Here is a 17,456-nt window from a genome sequence, read left to right as displayed (position 1 = left end):
ACGGACCGCGAGATCGTGACCTGGCTGAAGTCGGACGCTTAACCGACTGCGCCACCCAGGCGCCCCACACATTTGCTGAGTTTCTTAGCTGAGTCCTTTATCCCTCAGCGCTCAGTGTAACATTTCACTTCCGAGTATGGATCTGCACTGGATGAAGGGTGGGGCGGAGACCGTGGCCTCCAGAGAACCTGCCCTGGAGCCCGCTCAGGCTCGGCGGCTAGAACGGAACCCCAACAACTCCCGAGGGTGGAGGGAGGGGCGGGTGGTGGCACATCTGTCCAGTTCTGCAAGCTGGGTGCTCGGCACCTCTGTGGGCTGCCCTCCTCTCGCGGGTAGGACGGGGACAGCAGTGGCACTTCCCTGCCTGAGCTAACGTAAGGACTGAGTTAATAAACACCTATAGAGTGTGTGGTGTGGTCTGTGTTAGCAACCGGCGCGGTTACTCCCGGGCTCGTGGGATTGGAGCTGCTTTGTCAAGTGCCTGGACCTCACACGCACTCAAAGATGGCGGCTGCGACGACCACCCAGCGAATCCCATGCAAAACTAGGTCGTGTGTTTGTTATTCAAGTCTATGCTGCACTTTGGACTTGGCGTAGGAGATACGTCACGCCGTTTCTGTGTTTGTAAAAGAAGAACATGGTTACTTCATGCTTTCTTAGCTATGAGGCCACTATGAACAGCAAGTGTTTCACGACTGTAAGTAATTCTGTTTCCTGAGTGGCATTACTGGGTTGGAAATGGAGTTAGTTTTACAGTCGGGAGTTTGAAATCGACACTTGTGGCATGGGACACATAAGCGCAGCTGACAGATGGAGGCAGCAGCGTAAGCGCCTCTGTGGCCCAAGGTGGAGGCGGACCTGAGGGCTTGCACATCAGCTCTGGACACTTTTCCTGGCGGCCGTGACACTCCGAACCAGCAGCAGAATGACACCGAAGCAGACATGTCCTTTCCTAACCAAGTGTCACCAGTGGGTGACTAATGAGGTCCATGTATAAAAGACTGTTTGATACTCATGATGCCATCTGAGATTCTCTTAAGGACCCACATCCACATTTGCAAAACTTCCAAAATGCCATTAGGCTGGCTAATTCAGTATGTCATGTATCACAAATCTGAGAGAAATCGCCAATGCCACGGATACAGATTGTTCAAGATGGGAACTCTTTAAACATAAGCTGAAATTCTTCTAGTTCAAGTTACCCTTATTGAGTCACCAGCTTACCTCCCTACATTTTTCCTTTCTTTTTCTTTAATCTTTAACCATTTGAAGATTTAAAAATACATAATAAAATACGAAAGATAGAACAGATATCAATGTTGCACCAGAGTTGTTCCTTTTCTTTTCAGAACTAGAATATGATGGTGACTACCCCACACGGTTCTGGATTAAAGGTACTGATGTACTCTTTCTGAGAATTACTACCCTCTAGATATGTTTGAGATGCCTGAAAAAAATAAACGACTTTATTACATTTGAAGGGATTCTCAGCTGCGTTCTTCATCAGTTTTCACTTGTTTACTTCCAAGTATGGATCTCCTAATGGGCTGTCTGTTAGTTTCTAAAATATTCCATTTGTTTTATCTTTTATTTTATCTGAATACTGGCCAATGTTTGAACGAATCTGTGTGAAGATAAGATTAAATCCCTGTTAAAATAAGTGGGATATCATCCAGTTTATTTGGTGCTAGTAATACTCAAGCGTTTCAAGCCAGAAGCTTCTGTTCTGAAACCAAAGCCTCTAACTCTAACCCTGACCAACCAGCTGTATGCAGTGTATGTTGTTAGTTACTGAAAAGACCTACCAGCGGTTCAGGTAAGGGGGGATCTCTAACCTCACCAGCAGGGGAATAACGCAAAATTTAGAGTGCTGACTGCATGCCACAGAGCTTCACTAGCACCCACACTTTACAGGTCATAGACAGGTTAAGTAATTTGTCCAAGGTCACACAGCTACTAAGAGACTGACCCAGGACTTGGACCCAGGCAGTCTGACCTTTGCTTTCATACTCTTGACCACAGTGTAGTGTCTCTTAATAAAGCACCGATGCCCCAAATGTAGCTGCTTTCTGAGTAGCAAGGGTGAGATCACATTGCTTCTGTATTTTCAAAAGATTTGCACAATGGCTAACATTCAGTAAACAGCAGTTGAACTGAATTCTTGTCCAAAGGCAGTATTATCTCTTTATATAAGAAATGCAGAATAGTTAAATAAAAATGTAAATATTAGCATCATATTTCACACAAGCATTGCCCGAGGGAGTTTTATTGCTTTAACACAGAGAGAGAGGGCTTGGAGGCAGTGACCTTCTGTCCTCCTCTGATGGGCCTAGACGGCTTAAATGGACAATTTCTGGTCTCAGACTGCAGAACTGCTCATTTCTGATACTTACCTGAAGAGGCAAAGAATTACGCTTCCGGTTGTCAGGGAAATCAGGGAGACACTGTAGCCCAGCGTGTAAATGGCTTTCACCAGAACGTAAAACGCAATCTGCAAAGAAAGAAAAACACACATGTGAGCTTTTGGTGGCCAGCAGTGGACAAAGCATAGGTTCCCACATCTGGCCACATGCTTCCTTTCATGCAAGGCTCTTGGCTGCTGATGGCCGGGCACACGAGAGACAGTGTCACTTCACAGCCCACCTCCATTCTTCTTAATGCTTATCCATTTTTGAGAGACAGAGATGGAGTCCGAGTGGGGGAGGGGCAGAGGGAGATAGAGACAGAATCTGAAGCAAGTTCCAGGCTCCGAGCTGTTAGCAGAGCTGATGTGGGGCTTGAACCCACGAACCATGAGATCCTGACCTGAGCCGAAGTCATATGCTTACCCAACTGAGCCACCCAGGTGCCCAAGCCCACCTCCATTCTGAACCCAGACATTTTATTCACCTCTTTAAATGCCCACCTTTTTCCTTAAAATTCATTGTGGATGACTTTGTATGGAGCAAGGAGAAGACTGACCTGAAGGGGTTCCCAGCTTCACTGTCTGATCACTATTCTGCTGCTGAGACCAGAGGGGTTTGGAGGGGTGCTTCCTATGAGAGAGCCCCAGCAACCACAGGAACTGGCTGGTTTTGCAAATGTATTCTGACCTAACTGGGTTTACAGTGCCCTGGGCCCTGGGAGTGGGGACCATGGGACATTCTGCACTGGCCCTGATTTCTCCATAGCCCGGTTCACACCAGCTTAGTTCTAAACTGTAGAGAGGGGTTGTGCCCACCAGGGACACACTGAGCAGAGCCCTCACCCTGGGGCCATTGAGCTAACTCGGGTGCAGGCTGGGGCAGGAGGGGTGGCCCGATGAGGCCTTTGCTCCTGCAGCTTCACGGGGCTCGGCCACCGCCACAGGCCAGCGGACCCCTGTAGGCTGGCCTGCACCCACCACCCATCCCTGTGTTGTTCTTAACATCAAGGTGATGCCTTCAACAAGGGTTTTCCCTCTCTGTTACCCTTGTTATTGGAGGCTCAATACTGTAATCACATATTTCAGAAGTAAACTATAATATTTGGAAAAATGAGTTTCTAGTTAAGATTTAATGAGAAAATGAAATAAATTAGTCTAGCCTCTCAAATAGTTCAGGCAATCAAGATTAGCTTGAAGTTCAACCTGGCAAGCTAATGTATTATCTGATATCAGGAGGATTTTTCCTTGTTGAACCTTAAGACGCAAAGAAAGATCCCCGTTTTAGACTTTAAGGAGTCTGCACCTGTGATGACACTGTTGGCATTCTTTTTAGCTCAAGAAGAGACGCGAGGGCATGCTGGCATTCTGAAAGTGTCTTTGAAAACTCTAATTTTAAGTCTTTGTCCATTTTCTATTCTCTGTACTGAGTGAGGGATTATAAATAGGACTGGGGATTTTGTTTTGTGGTCAGAGTTCACATTAAATAACGGAAAATGCAATATTTTAAACCTACCAAAAGCATAGAAAACAATATAATGTATACATATCATATAATATCTAATATATACATAACATGTAATATGTTACATACATATTAATATAATACATCTACATATCTATAATATACGTTATATGTTATATACATATAATACATCTATAATATACCTACCAATAGTCACCAAAACCAGGACGACAACTAAGTCAGACCCCGGGGATGCCCCAGGTAACCACTTTGCTTATGCTGGGGTGCTGACCCCCATGATGCCCTCACAGGGTGTGTGCATGTGATCAGTACCTCGTGCTATTGCTCTGATGTTTTAGTTTTATTCTGTGCACGTGCTGCGTGTAACTTTTATCTCCCCGTCAACTGTGTTATTTGCTGTCCAGTATTTACTTTACCTTGTTTTTTAGTGCCTTCTGCCTAATTTTACCATTGCTTAAAATTTTTTTTTTATGTTTTTAATTTTATTTTTGACAGAGAGAGAGACAGAGCGTGAGCAGGGGAGGGGCAGAGAGAGAGGAGACACAGAATCTGAAACAGGTTCCAGGCTCTGAGCTGTCAGCACAGAGCCCAATGCAGGACATGAACCCACGAGCTGTGAGATCATGACCTGAGCCAAAGTCAGATGCTTAACCAACTGAGCCCCCCAGATGTCCCTACTGTTGCTTTAAATAGTCAAGTCTTTGCTAGGCTTCCTTATCTATCTATCTATCTATCTATCTATGCTTACATTATTTCTTGATTCTCAGTTCTTCTTTCTGGCTTCATAGTCTCCCCTGAAGCACATTCCTTGGGCATTTTTAATGAGGGTTTGTTGGTTGTGGATCCTGTTGGTTTGTTTTTCTGAGATGTCTCCTTCCCTTTCGTTTTTGGGTGGAAGTTCAGCTTCAACACGGTCTGAGTGGACGGTCGTCTTCTCCAGGCCCTTGGAAGGCACCTGCTGTCTGTCCTGCTGCTCTTGTGCATGCAGGGGGCCGTCTGTTCTTGGTCTCTGGCATTTTCTGGCATCGGCACCATTGCCTGGCCGTGGCCTTCTCTCTGTATTTGGGGTGATCCTGCTCTCCGCATTGGAGAACTGGTGCATCACCCGGGCTGTTAGCCATGGCATGTTCTCCTGCCAGGCCTGCCGTCAGACTGACCAGCTGTCCTCCCGAGTGCTTCCCTCTCCCTACCGCATCCGGTGCTGCGTCCCTGGTGCCCACACTCCTCACTGCAAAGCCTGCCTCGGAGCTCCTATGTAATATATCTTCCTGACTTTTATTTTTAGGTTGATTTTTTCCCAGATAAGTTCTGGCTACAGCATCTTGTTTCAGGTTTATATTTTTAATTTCCACTTTTTCAAAAACATTTCAAATGTACTCATGCCTGCTCACTTCATTATCTGAAGCTTTGAGGATGTAGCCTCACTTTGGTACCTGCGGACTTGCACACACAGTGGCCCCTTCTTTGTGTAGTTTGTGCACTGGGGAGACAAGCTTGTCCTCGGACTTGATCTGTGGGCACTTGAGGCCTGGGTGAAGATGCTTCCTTCCAGAAGCACCTGTGTACCGGAGCCGGACACCCCCGCTGCGTCCAGTTCAGGACACTTTACGTGAATGTCCCAGCTTAGGGTTTCTGTACCAGGCAGAAGACACAAATGGGAAAACCCAGCTTTCGGGGGGACACACCTGTGGTGACAGATTTTTAGATTTTCCTCCTGGAAAGCAAATGCAGGTAAGAAAATTTTCTTTGTCACCTCTGTGGTCTGATTTTTGGTCTAGCTCTCCACTCCAGCCGCCCACCACCATCTGCACTGGGAAGCCGTTCATCCCAGCTCTTCATGATGACCCAGCAGTTGCCCTGGGAACCAGCCGCCCCTGTTGCCTGGCACCTGTTCTCGGCTCTTTTATTGAGATTTTTTTTTTTTTTTTTTTTTTTACTTTCTTGAAATCTCAGCTGTGCATTTTAAAGCAGCATTGTTATACCTTACTTAGTATTTTTGGGTGATTTGTAGTGGGAAGTTTTTACCCCCAATTTCTTATATAAGATTTTTATTTCTTGCTGAACTTGTGGTATTACTGGTTAATTTAATTCATTCTGCTCAACCCATTACTGAGCACTTAATTGGAACCAGACACTGAGCAAGGTGCTTTGGGTACAGGATGAGTGAGAGAAGGGCCCCACCCACGAGGAACAGGACACAATGCATGAGCTGGACATTGAGATAGGTATGAATTAAGATATTTTTATGTGTTCACTAAAAAAAAAAAAAAGGAATAAGAGAAAAAAAGAGGAATATACACATTTCAATTTATATTACTTTGCTTAAAGCTGGTTTAGATTTTCCCCATCTTATGTTTTCAATCACTTAAGAAGGGTTAATTTGGTCATTTGCAAATTGCCTCTGCTAAGGCCTTTGCAAAGCAGAGCAGACCCCAGGGCGAGCTAGAGACCTCAGTGGAAGGCAGCACTGGGGAAGTCTCACAGAACAAAGCACAGAACAGCCATGTAGCAACAACTGAGAACCGTGATTACGTGCAGCGTGCAGTGCTAAGCAGACGGGAAACTTTGACACAGCTGACTTTTAAGAGAATGAGGCAAATCACAAGAAAATCGGGGGTGTCTGCAGGATGACAACTTTTGGGGTTTCTTCTGGGTGCACCCAAACTCCTGCAACACCACCTATGTGGACAGAACTGAAGAATAAAAATTAATGTTTAGAACATGAACCCTGAAGGACCGTGTGGAGTTTTCCATCTTTGATGCAAGTTTAAATTTATTTTCACTAGAAGTGGCTAAAACCAGCTAAGTGGTTTCAAGAACCGCACAGAGGGTCTACACAGGTGCTTTTGTCCCCAGGTTCCAGGGTCTTCCCAGGTCCTACCTCCCAAACCAGCTTTCTTCCCTGGGGGTCCCAAGTTAGACCCTCTGCCTCAGCCCCTGAGAGACCGCACATCCCCATTTGGGGCCTTCTGAGTAAATGCTTGTTTCCGAGAGGCTCCATGGTCCTTGGTCCATCTCGTCATGAATACTGACTTACATTCTGCATGATTCCCAGCTGCTCTTAGAGTGATGTCCAGACCCATTCTCACACCCAACTTTGACCCAGGGCCCTGGACTCCCCCTTGCCCACCAAGGGAGTTCAGCCAACAAGAAGGAAACCTTAAATATTAGAAAGAGCGTTCACAAGAGAACAGATGAAAAGGCTTTATCCTTTTACTCTGGATCCAGATAAGACAAATGAAGAGTCATATGAGCTCCCAAGTGTTTTGATAAGTTGGAATTCACTGTGTATAAAAAACAGGAACAAAAGGCACAGTTATATTGCCCAGCACACTGCAGAGAATCATTAAGTATTTGTGGGATGAATGAGTGACTGCACTGTCAGAGTAGAGAACATAGGTAAATAGAACAGACACAAATAATCAGATCTATAAAATCTTGTTTTTAAAGCCCATGGGACATGCTATGTATGATCGTAAAACTGAAAAGAGCAATGCAACTAATGGATATCCAACTTTTTTCTTAAATACACCTTTTTTGATTTTTTGTTTGTTTATTTTTGAGAGAGAGAGAGAGAGAGAGAGAGAGAGAGAGAGAATGAGCAGGGAAGGGGCAGAGAGAGAGGGAAACAGAGGATCCGAAGCAGGATCTGCGCTGACAGCAGGGAGCCCGATGCAGGGTTCGAACTCACGAGTGGTAAGATCACGACCTGAGCTGAAGTGGGACGCTTAATCGACTGAGCCACCCAGGCACCCCTTAAATACACTTTTAAAGAATAAAATTAGAACTAGAAAAACAGTAATTCATTTGAAAAATTTTGAATGGGAGCATTTCATAACAAATGTGTCAAAATTATAATCAGAGGCATAATTATGGCCTTAAATGTCGTTGTTAATAAATAAGAAGATAAAGCATCAACGAAAGAAGCCAGAAAAACAACGGAATGAGCCAAGTAAGACAAGAAGGAAGTAATGATAGAAACACAAGTCAGAATCAGTAGGCCGGGGCTCCCCAGGAAACAAGCCCACGAGGACACAAGTTTTCGAGTGTTTATCTGACGTAAGTATGAAAAGCCTAGAACAGCGAGGACTCTATAAATCGTTGACATAAGTAAGTTAGGAAATGGTCAGACTTACAACACCACAGAGTGGTTTTTTTCTGTATAGGCCAAGATGAGATATGCAGTTGCCAAGTATCTAAAGGGGAAAAATAGTGCGAAACAAATATCTAAATTGTATTTTATACACACACTCACATGTTTTAATTAAAGTACTAAACTCTGTGCTAACAAAGTCAAGATTTTAAGAAAATGGATAATACTCTGGAAGCGTAAAAATGATCACAACAGGTTTAAGGAAAACCTAAAAATATCAATAACCAATGAAGACCTTTTTAAAAAGTTGATGACATACAATCTGTAAAAGTGACACTGGACCCAGCGGCTTTAACAGGTGAGTCCTTCCATATTGTCTAAGCCAAAGTGTCCCTGGGATGCAAAAATTGTTCCAGAGCATAATAACAAAGGAAAAGCACAACATTTTATTTATGAAACTATCATAAGTCTGGTGTCAAATCCAGACAATATACTAAAACAAACAATAAAAATAAACAAAACTTACAGACTAATTTCACTTATGTCTGCAGAGGGAAAAGTCTCCCATAACTGTGCTCGCCCCGGCTACGCCTCCCTGAGCGGCCCGCTCCGCTCCGTGTCTCAGCCTCACGCCCTGCCCTTTGTGGCACATCAACCTCCCCTCGGGATGGATGGGCCTCTGTCCACCAGCCCTTGCTGGACTCCTAGCATCATTCCCTCCTTGTCCCTCTCCTCCTTCTCCAAAGTGTCGGTGGGTCCCCATGTGGCTCCTGCTCTCCCCCCTCCACACACTCTCTCTGCAGGGTCTCAGCGGCTACATGCAGTGCTGACTCAGAAACCAGAACGTCTAGGCCTGACTTCTGTGGCGCTTCCAGGAATTCTGTCCTCTGGCCTTCTAGAACTTTCTACCTAGGCGTCTCACATTCAGCATGCTTGAAAACTAATGCACGAACACACCCCTCTTCTGCAGCACTTGGCCTTAAATCTGGCCCTCCTAATGCCCACCTCATTTCCCGACGTCAGCACAGCAATTCAGGGTTGTCTCTGTGTGCGGTCTGTCACACACACTTTCAAGCAGTCAACAAACCCTACCACGCAGGGGAGGGGCAGTCTGACTCCGAGCTTGCTTCCTTCCCATCCATGCAGCACACACCCTCTGTGTTCTGTCTACCCCGTGGCACTGGCCCTGTGGCCCACAGAGCAAGCTTCCACGCCAGCCGTTTGCGAGCTTGGATGCAGGTGAGAACTTCCTGGCGCCCCCTTGCTGGTCTTGGTGGGGCCTAGGCTCCCAGGTGACTTTAGTGTGCATCTGGGTCTGAGAACCGTGATACCAATGGTTCTCCCAGTGTGACCCCCCAGACGAGCAGAGACAGCAGCACCCAGGAACTTGTTGAGATGCAAACTCTCTGACCCACCTGTCCCCACCTGCCCCAGAATCAGAACCCCGGAAGGTGCGGTCCTCCAGGTGAATCTGATGCAGCTCTGCTTCTGGAACCTCTGGTCTACACTGCAGACAGGCATGAAATGTAAGCGTGACCTTCCCTGTCTCTGCTCCAAACCCCGCACAGAGGCTGCTTGTGAGTGAAGCCGTAACGAGGTCCCTACTGGCCCTCCTCAACCTTGAGCCTCCTACAAGGAGCTGGGAGCAAGTGCCAGCCACATGCTGTGTCCCTGCATTTCCATCTTTATTTTCCTACCCAGGCCTCAGCAGTTTTTGTGAGGGGCCCCTCCTCTGGGAAGCCACCCTCCCTGGTCCTCTCCTGCCCTCATGAGGTTACGCTGCCGTGGCTGGAGCTCCGTGAGAACAGGCACAACTCCTGTCCCCTTCCCGACCCAGCCTGCAGTGGGCCCCTGGGAACCCGAGGTGCAAAGCCTTTATGGTTTTCAAATCTCTCGTTACCATGTCATCCGATCTTGAGACTGCGGGGAGACAGGCCGGGGTGACTGTCTCTGCTGAGCAGAAAGGGAACTGCAGCTCTAGGGCAGTGAATAAGTGGCGTGGGAGGGGTGGGTTTGGTCGCCTGGTGCTGACCCCCAAGTCTTGGTCCTTCCGTGGGAAGTGGGAAGGACAGCACCACGCCCTTTTTCTCAAAGACTCGGTGACTTAGCACTGGAGTGGGGAGCTTGACCGTGGAACTGCCTGACCTCTGGGCCTTCCCTGAGGGTTTTCACAGGAGCATCTGGGGGTTACATCGGGGTGAACGCAGAGCTCGTTAAGCACAGCCAACAGATAAGTGTGAAGTGACTAAATCAGAGTGGCTTCAGTGCCCAGAGGAGACCAGAGCTGCCTGGGCCTCTGATGTGGCCACTCTCTCCTTGCCTAGTGGACACGCGCTTCTTCCAGATCAAAGTTATGTCTCTCCGGGGCTTCACACATCTCTCAGATTCTGATTCTTGCACTTCTTTCAGATTTTCCCAAGACTAAGGAGGGGTCAGGGCCGTTTGGCCACAGCTCTGCTCCCTGAAGACCTCTGTCGATGGGCACCGATGGGAGAGAAATGTGCCTCCATTTCCGCATGCAGGTGAAGTGATACGTTCTGGCCGTGCCGTCTGACTGTGGATTTAGCCACCACAGGTCAATCAAGTGGGCGAACTCGCTTTGTTTTTCCCTCCAGTGAGTGGACGTAACGGATGTCCTGTTCTTAGCTGCCAGTGCTGTCCTGCCCTGAGGCAGCGTGAGAGCTGGGGCTCAGGGGACCTGAGGTGGGTGTGCCAGGATGATGATGGAGGCGAGGGAGCAGGGCCCTGGCTCGCCGTCCCTGTGCACCAGTGGCCGACGACAAGGAAGCATCTCCATCTGAAGAGATCCCAACTGAAGACCTCAACGTCCGATGCTTCAGAACCCGTGATTTCACTTTCACAAACACTCGCTTTCATGTTTGCTTTGGTCTTTTTAACATTGTCTTGTTTCCCCACAGACAGCTCCCGGGTGTGGACACAAGGGGCCTGGTGGGAAGAGCCTGGCCGGCGGAGGGAACCCAGAAATGACGTCGCAGTGTTCTCTGACACAGAAAGGGCTACAGATACTTCGGGCACTGAGTGCCACGGCACGGGGACGCCCTGCAGGCCGAGCGACGAGCGGCCATGTTTCACGCCCTCCTGCATGAGTGCCAGGATAATCCCAGGTCCCCTGCGGATGTAGAGCCATGTGTTATGATCACATATTTGGGGCTGATTTACTTGGAAAAGGTTTTCATCATCATCATCATCATCATCATCACAACATTGGGAAGTGAGACAAAACAGTCCAGGAATACTTTCCTGTCTCAATACTTCCGAGAAGCCAGAGGCTCTGGAGGAGCATGTGGTGGGCAGTGGTGGTGACGGGACCCTCCGCTCTGAGTCACTTCTGAGTCGCGCAGGCAGGATCTATGCTCAGCTTTCGGCTGGCGGTCCTGCCTGGGAGGCAGTGACGTCCAGCAAGGGGCCGGGTTGGCCTTTCCCCGTCAGCCTGTCACCGGGGCTGCTCCCACAGCAGCTGTGGTGGACAAGGTGATTTCTATGTCTTCTTCTAATTTTCCACGAATTCACGTGTGCTGGTGCTACAAGGGCAGACAAGGCCCTTCTCAAAACGCAGAAGCCCAGCCAGTGTTTTCCAAACAGTGAGTCATCACGAGGGTGACCACCCACTCTGATTTGCCCCGGGGCCAGGCCTGGCTTGCATCTGGTATCCTGGAGTAATTATTAATAGCTCCTCCTTTCTCTCTCAAAGGGCCAGGTTTGGCTGACATATGATGCAGTCACCCTATTTATAACCCGTTAGTAGGTTATGTGATCCATTTAGTGGGCAGTGACCAACGTTTGACGAAGAGTAGCAGAGAAAGTGTGGTTTTGTGAATGTTTGTGCTGGGTTGCAGTGTGAAATGGATTTCCAACTGTGCACTTTAATCAAAGGTGTTGGAAGCCCCTTGGCTAGACCAGAGACTCGTGACTCAGCCGTCTCAGAAGCTTTCTGGTAAGAGCTGCACCCACCTCTCACCTCTCCCTTCAGCAAACTCAAGAGACGGACACTCAGCTGTGTTTTCTTCTGAACCTACTGATGCCTTCATCACACGCATCACTGTCTGGAAAGCAATGGTCTCCCAGAACCCTCTTAGTGAAGATTAACCTGCCCATCAGCAAGTACCCCTCTGCACCAGCGGCAGAAGAAACAGCTCTCAGATAGAGAGCGTGTGTCTCAGGATGGGGCCCACATGGCTCCTGTCCTTAAGGTACACAAAGTCCTGTTGATAAACAAGACCAACACACGCCTGAAACATGAACGAGTCGCTGCTAACCTGCCTTTCTAACTCCGAATTCAGGCTGCATGGCCGAGGCTTGAGCAAGAGCAAGAAGTAGGTGGCGGGAGGCGGGGCCTTGGGTGGGGAAGGACAATGGTGCAGGTCCAGGCTGGAGGGAAGGGCAAGCTGGGGGGACGCTGGGCAGGAGGAGCAGGGATGTCCGGTCCCCAAGCGACAGCACTGGTGACGCTCACTCTGCTTCTCCCTGACTCCAGGACTTGCACATTCCATTCCCCCCAGGTGGCCGCAGGCAGGGGTTGAGGGCGGTGCTTGCTTCACTCTGCAGGACACCCCGGATGTGCCAGCAGGTCCAGGGGCTTTCGCCTTGGGGTGGCTTCTGGGCATGAAACCACCTATTTTCAGGGGGAGTGTGGTCCAAGGTTCCATTTATTTCCTGACTGAAAGGCAGAACACCAAAGCCCCTGCCTGAGACTTACACCTTGTCTCAAGATGCAGGATGAAGCCCAGGATCGCGTGTTGTAAAATGTACCAAGTTGAAGTTTTCTTCCCGCTGGTTATCGGCAAAATATCGTGTAAGACCAGCCTATTCTACTACAAGCCATTCTGCTTGGGAGGCTGAACAATATTCAGACAGTGCTGCAGCTTCTATAATCCAAAACGTAGCCCAAAGTTCATTCACTTCTCCCAGCAACCTTGGGAAGGAAGCGGACTGAGTGTTATCGTCATGTTCCCGTTACACTAATGAGGAACCTGAACCCCAGGAGGGAAGAAGCCAGTTTAAGGACACAGGGCCCTCAAGCTGCAGAGGTGAGACCGGAGCCCGAGCCCCACGGCGTCATCTGTCTGGGAGAGACCAGTTACCCTTCTGTCCCGATTTTTTTTCTTCAAGAGGAATTAGCTGCTTGAAGGAGCTTGGATGTTGCCACCTCACCCTGATAATGGTAAAAGTCTGAACGACGTGACAAATCAACCACTCGTCATGGATCTGCCGGGGCGGAGGACACAGGACGAAGTGCTGCCCCAGGACTAGACAGACAGACGGTCACAGGGAGTCACTGCCAGGCACAGTCACGAGACTTATGACCCACCGGTTCAGCTGTGGTAATCCAGCGGGCCTGGTGCAGAGGAGGTCAGGCAAATGTGTCTGTGGAACAAAAGGGAGCTGGGACAGAGACCCACATAAGCGGGCACTGAAATGTGACAAAGGAGCAGAGTTGAGTGGAGGAAGGACAGTCTCTTTGCCACATGTCACGGGAACGGCTGGACGTCTGCACACAAAACAGGAACAGACACTCAGATCTCACACCTGCTCAAAAATTAACGCGCATAGATCACAGATTGAAATGTGAAATGTAAAACTGGCAAGTCCTGGAAGATGTCTGAAAGAATGGAGATGCCCGGGTGTGATGATCCTTCAGAGCCACAGCACCACAGGCATGGTCCGCGGGAGAAAGAGTTGGTACCCTGGGTGGGCTTCATTAAAGCTAAACTCCTGCTCTACAAAAGCCCACGTCCGAGAGCAAGAAGGCAGGCACAGGCTGACAAAGGACTGTCACTCCAAACAAAGAACTCCCAAAACTCAACAGGGAGAAAATAAACACCCCATTTAAACAAAACGGGCCAAACACCTTGACAGACAGCTCACCCAAGGACATGTCTAGACGGCAAGTAAGCTCACGGAGAGACACTCCACACAAGAGCACCGCCCACGCTTCCCGTGGAGCTGAGACCCACACCCACGGTGCACGGGGTGGCAGGCACGTTCTCCGGCTCAGGCTTATGTCCCATAAACACACGACACCGCAGGCTCATTCCCTTCTGCTCTGCTTCCCCCCCCCCCCCCAATCAGAAAGTGACCGCAGTGCTGTGTGTCTTGGCTTGTCCGGGGATTAAATGAGATAGTCCATGTAGAGCTTAGTAACTGCTCTTAGTAAGTGATTTATGTTATGTGGTTTGATTTTATAATGAGAACCATTTTTATAATGAAAGAGATGTTAAAAGTTATTAATGCAACGATGCAAGTCCTTGTTCAGTTGAAGAAATAGTTCTCAAACTTCCTTTGTGCATGTTCTGTGTTCACAGAAAAAGTCAGAACACGCTGGAGAGTGGTCTCCTCTTCCCCATCCAGCCCCGACTGGCATTGCCGTGGAAGGGAGGGGCAAGGCAGGGGCCCCAAGCCAGAGAATCCCTGTGGGAGATTCTGGTGGTCAGAGGCACAACTGGAGGCTGAACAGAGGGAGTGGGAGAGCCCCGAGCTGTGACTTGGGACCTTCTCCAGTCCTTGATGCCCCACTTTCAGAGTCGAGGCGAGGTGGGCACTGATCCTGTCTGCAGACATCAGAGACATCTGGGCAGCAGGGACAGGTCCTCACTCCAGGAAGGAGTTGGGCTCCGAGGTCAGAGGGCATACGAGGGCACACGAGAGCTCAGTGCTGATGACCCAGGAGACGTGTGTGTGACCAGCAGGTGTCTGTCCTGGCATCTTATGCTTTCCCCTCCTCTGTGAGGTCACTGGCTCTTCTGAGGAAGGAGCGGACATCTGGAAAATGCCTCTGGAGGGCTCAAATGTCTCATGGAGGAGCGGGTGAAGTCAAAGATTGTCTGATGACTCCTACTCCGAAATAAAGGCTGATCTTCCAGAGAAACTCTGCACTGTTATTTAGCTTGGGGCCTGCGGCGATACTGGAAATGTGATTTTGCAGCTTCTTCGCGCATGGCTGTGTGTTGACATTTTAAAGAGGAGAGGCTCGGTGGGGAGGTGGTCGTGTCCCAAGGGGCTGCCACACCACTCAGCATGCAATTCCGCCCTTTAAGTAACTGCATGGAACATTCCTATGTTGGTGTGGAGGGCTGAGAGGAAAAAACGATTTTCTTTTAAATCCAAATAGGACATTTCTGAGGCAAACAGCCATAGATATTTTGGGGGCATTTTATCCCACTGAGACCTGAAAGTAACTATGAGAAACATCAGACAAACCCCAACAGACAGGCATTTACAACATCATAGGCCTATATGAAAGAGAAAGACTGAGGAATGTTCCAGATTGAAAAACACTGAAGAGTCATGATAGCCCACTGCAACACATGACCTCGTACTGGGCACTGACTGAAAGGGTGCCTCGATGGCGGATAAGAGAACATTGAATTTCCCAAATTGGAGAACAGTGTTGAGGTTCTATCAGAGAACATCCTCACTTTAAAAAACCTGCCCTCACGTTTTAAGTGGTAAAAGGCGTGTGTGCGCAACCGCTATCCGCGGCAACAGGCATGCGCCCACAGCTCGTCGGGACACAGCAGAGCAGATGTGGCAAGACGCTGCCTGGAGAATCGGGCTGGCGACGTGTGGGTTCCCCGCACCATTTGAACATGGAAACTACTTCCAGGTCATACCCCAGGCTCGACAGAGACACCGGGACCGTCAGGCATCCTCATTGTCCCGACAAAGTCCAGGGTTAAAAAGCAAAGGTAACTGAGAAATGATCTGACAAACTTGGCATAAATGTAAGTGTTTTATTTTGTTTTTGGACTAAAATTGATTTGTTTGAATACAAAAGTAATATATGTTTACTTCTGAGAAAGTAGAAAATGGAACAAAGACTTTTGAAAGGAAGAACACGGCTATTACAACGACTCCCCGCTGCCAGGAGTTTCTGCCCTTTGTCAGCTGGGCCTCTGGCTCCCCGAGTGTCCAGCCACGACCTCCTCCGAGTACGTCCAAGTGACTGACCATCAGTAGGTGAACCTTGTCAAAACTTCGTCTTTCTTCGCTGGCTCTTTGACGGAGCTCGGTAATAAGCAGTAACACAAACACTACTGGTTTCCATCCTCTCTTCAGTTATTCCGCTTGGTCCTGACATGTGTACATCAAATGAAGAGACTAGTCGGACCGTCCAGTGAGTAATCTGGCTGTTCCCCAACCAGCCAGAGGACCAGGGCCTTCCCTCCCGTCCCCACCTAAGGGCCCGGCAGGGGCAGCCAGCCCCCCAGGCTTGCAGACTCCCAGATGCCTGAGCCCCAAATGCCTGTCCCCCCAGGCAGGCTGCTCACAGACGAGCCCAATGAAAAGGGAGCATCAGGGAGGTCAGACCCTTCCCAGGAGCACCGTTCCGGGCCGAGACCAGCCTGGTGCCGCCCACCCTTCTACCAGCGCTTCAGCCCAGCTCCGTGGACACACCCCATCCCCGCCACTGTTCTACGAGAAACAGAGGCCTCCGCTCGTCGAGGCAGGGCCCTGGGCTCGTGACCGAGCCTTCCCAACCCTGTGAGACTCCCTGGGTCTCCTTCCCAAGACAGGTTTTCTTTATATCCCTTCTTAACTTCTCATCCTGTTTCTCCTTTGGCTTGGGAAAGACTCATTTCTTTATTGGGCAAGCATTACACATTATTGTTACAGGTTCAGTTAGAACTAGAATAAAGATAGCTACTAATAACTGTGTCTGTCCCATGAATCTTGTGAATCACATTTCTGCTCATGGTCAGATTTCTGCCTGGACCTGGGCAGCGGTCTCACGCGAGCTCAGGCTCCTCCCCGTGGGCAGCAGGGTGTTGTGTGCTCTGGTTATGGCATTCTGACCCAGTCCTCCTGCCCCGCGGCCCCTCTGGGTCCTGTCTGAATCTCTGAGCCCGGTCTTCCCAGTGCCGGCCTCGCTGTCCGGGATCCCAGTGTCACCCACTGCTGACGAGCGGTCCACCTCAGCTGGACTCACAGTGGGAAGCTCCCTCCTGCCATCTGATGTGAACCGAGGCAGACACAGCCCTTGGAGCTTGTTCAGAAGCTGAATTAGATGGCCAACTGTAACGGAAGCAAACACCGGGTGTAGGTGCCCCAGATCTTGGTCAGGTGGCACCCTCAAGTCTGCCACCTGGAGGTGCACACTTTGCCGTGTTGGCTCCAGCTCTGGCTCCCTGTCCAGTGGACAGCTGCTCAACACACCCCTGAGAGACTCCTCCCAAGCAGTGGGCTAGCAGTGTGCTCCTACATCTCCTTCTGAGGACCAAGCGAAAGGCCCAAGTGCAGCTGACCTGGGAGCACCACAGACACCCGAGTGGCCGTGACCCTTGTTGTTGGCTGGGAAACCTCAGGGAGGCCACACCGGCGGTTAGGCAGAAAGAGTTACTGGTGTGTCTGAAAGCTGAGAGGAGAGTGCGACAATATTTTTAGGAATATGGCATAATATGGAAGAAATGTGTCCACTTGATGCATGGGAGGCTGAGATGCCAGACAGTTCTCTTGGC

General features: G+C 49.3%; 1 protein-coding gene across 2 annotated transcripts in view; it reads right to left on the bottom strand.

Moving 5' to 3' along the window:
- The window catches only part of VIPR2 (vasoactive intestinal peptide receptor 2), a 70,417-nt gene that overhangs the window by 17,327 nt on the left and 35,634 nt on the right, over window positions 1–17,456 (bottom strand). For both annotated transcript variants that reach the window (XM_086685085.1, XM_086685094.1), the window contains one exon: window positions 2,394–2,491. In XM_086685085.1, coding sequence (XP_086541211.1) covers window positions 2,394–2,491 — 98 coding nt within the window. The remainder of the gene's footprint in view (window positions 1–2,393; window positions 2,492–17,456) is intronic.

The sequence above is a fragment of the Puma concolor genome, chromosome A2 (genome assembly GCF_028749965.1).
Source record: "Puma concolor isolate L17-30 chromosome A2, mPumCon1.1.hap2, whole genome shotgun sequence".
NCBI classification, from domain to species: Eukaryota; Metazoa; Chordata; class Mammalia; order Carnivora; family Felidae; genus Puma; species Puma concolor.
This window is presented reverse-complemented; position numbering and strand designations above follow the sequence as displayed.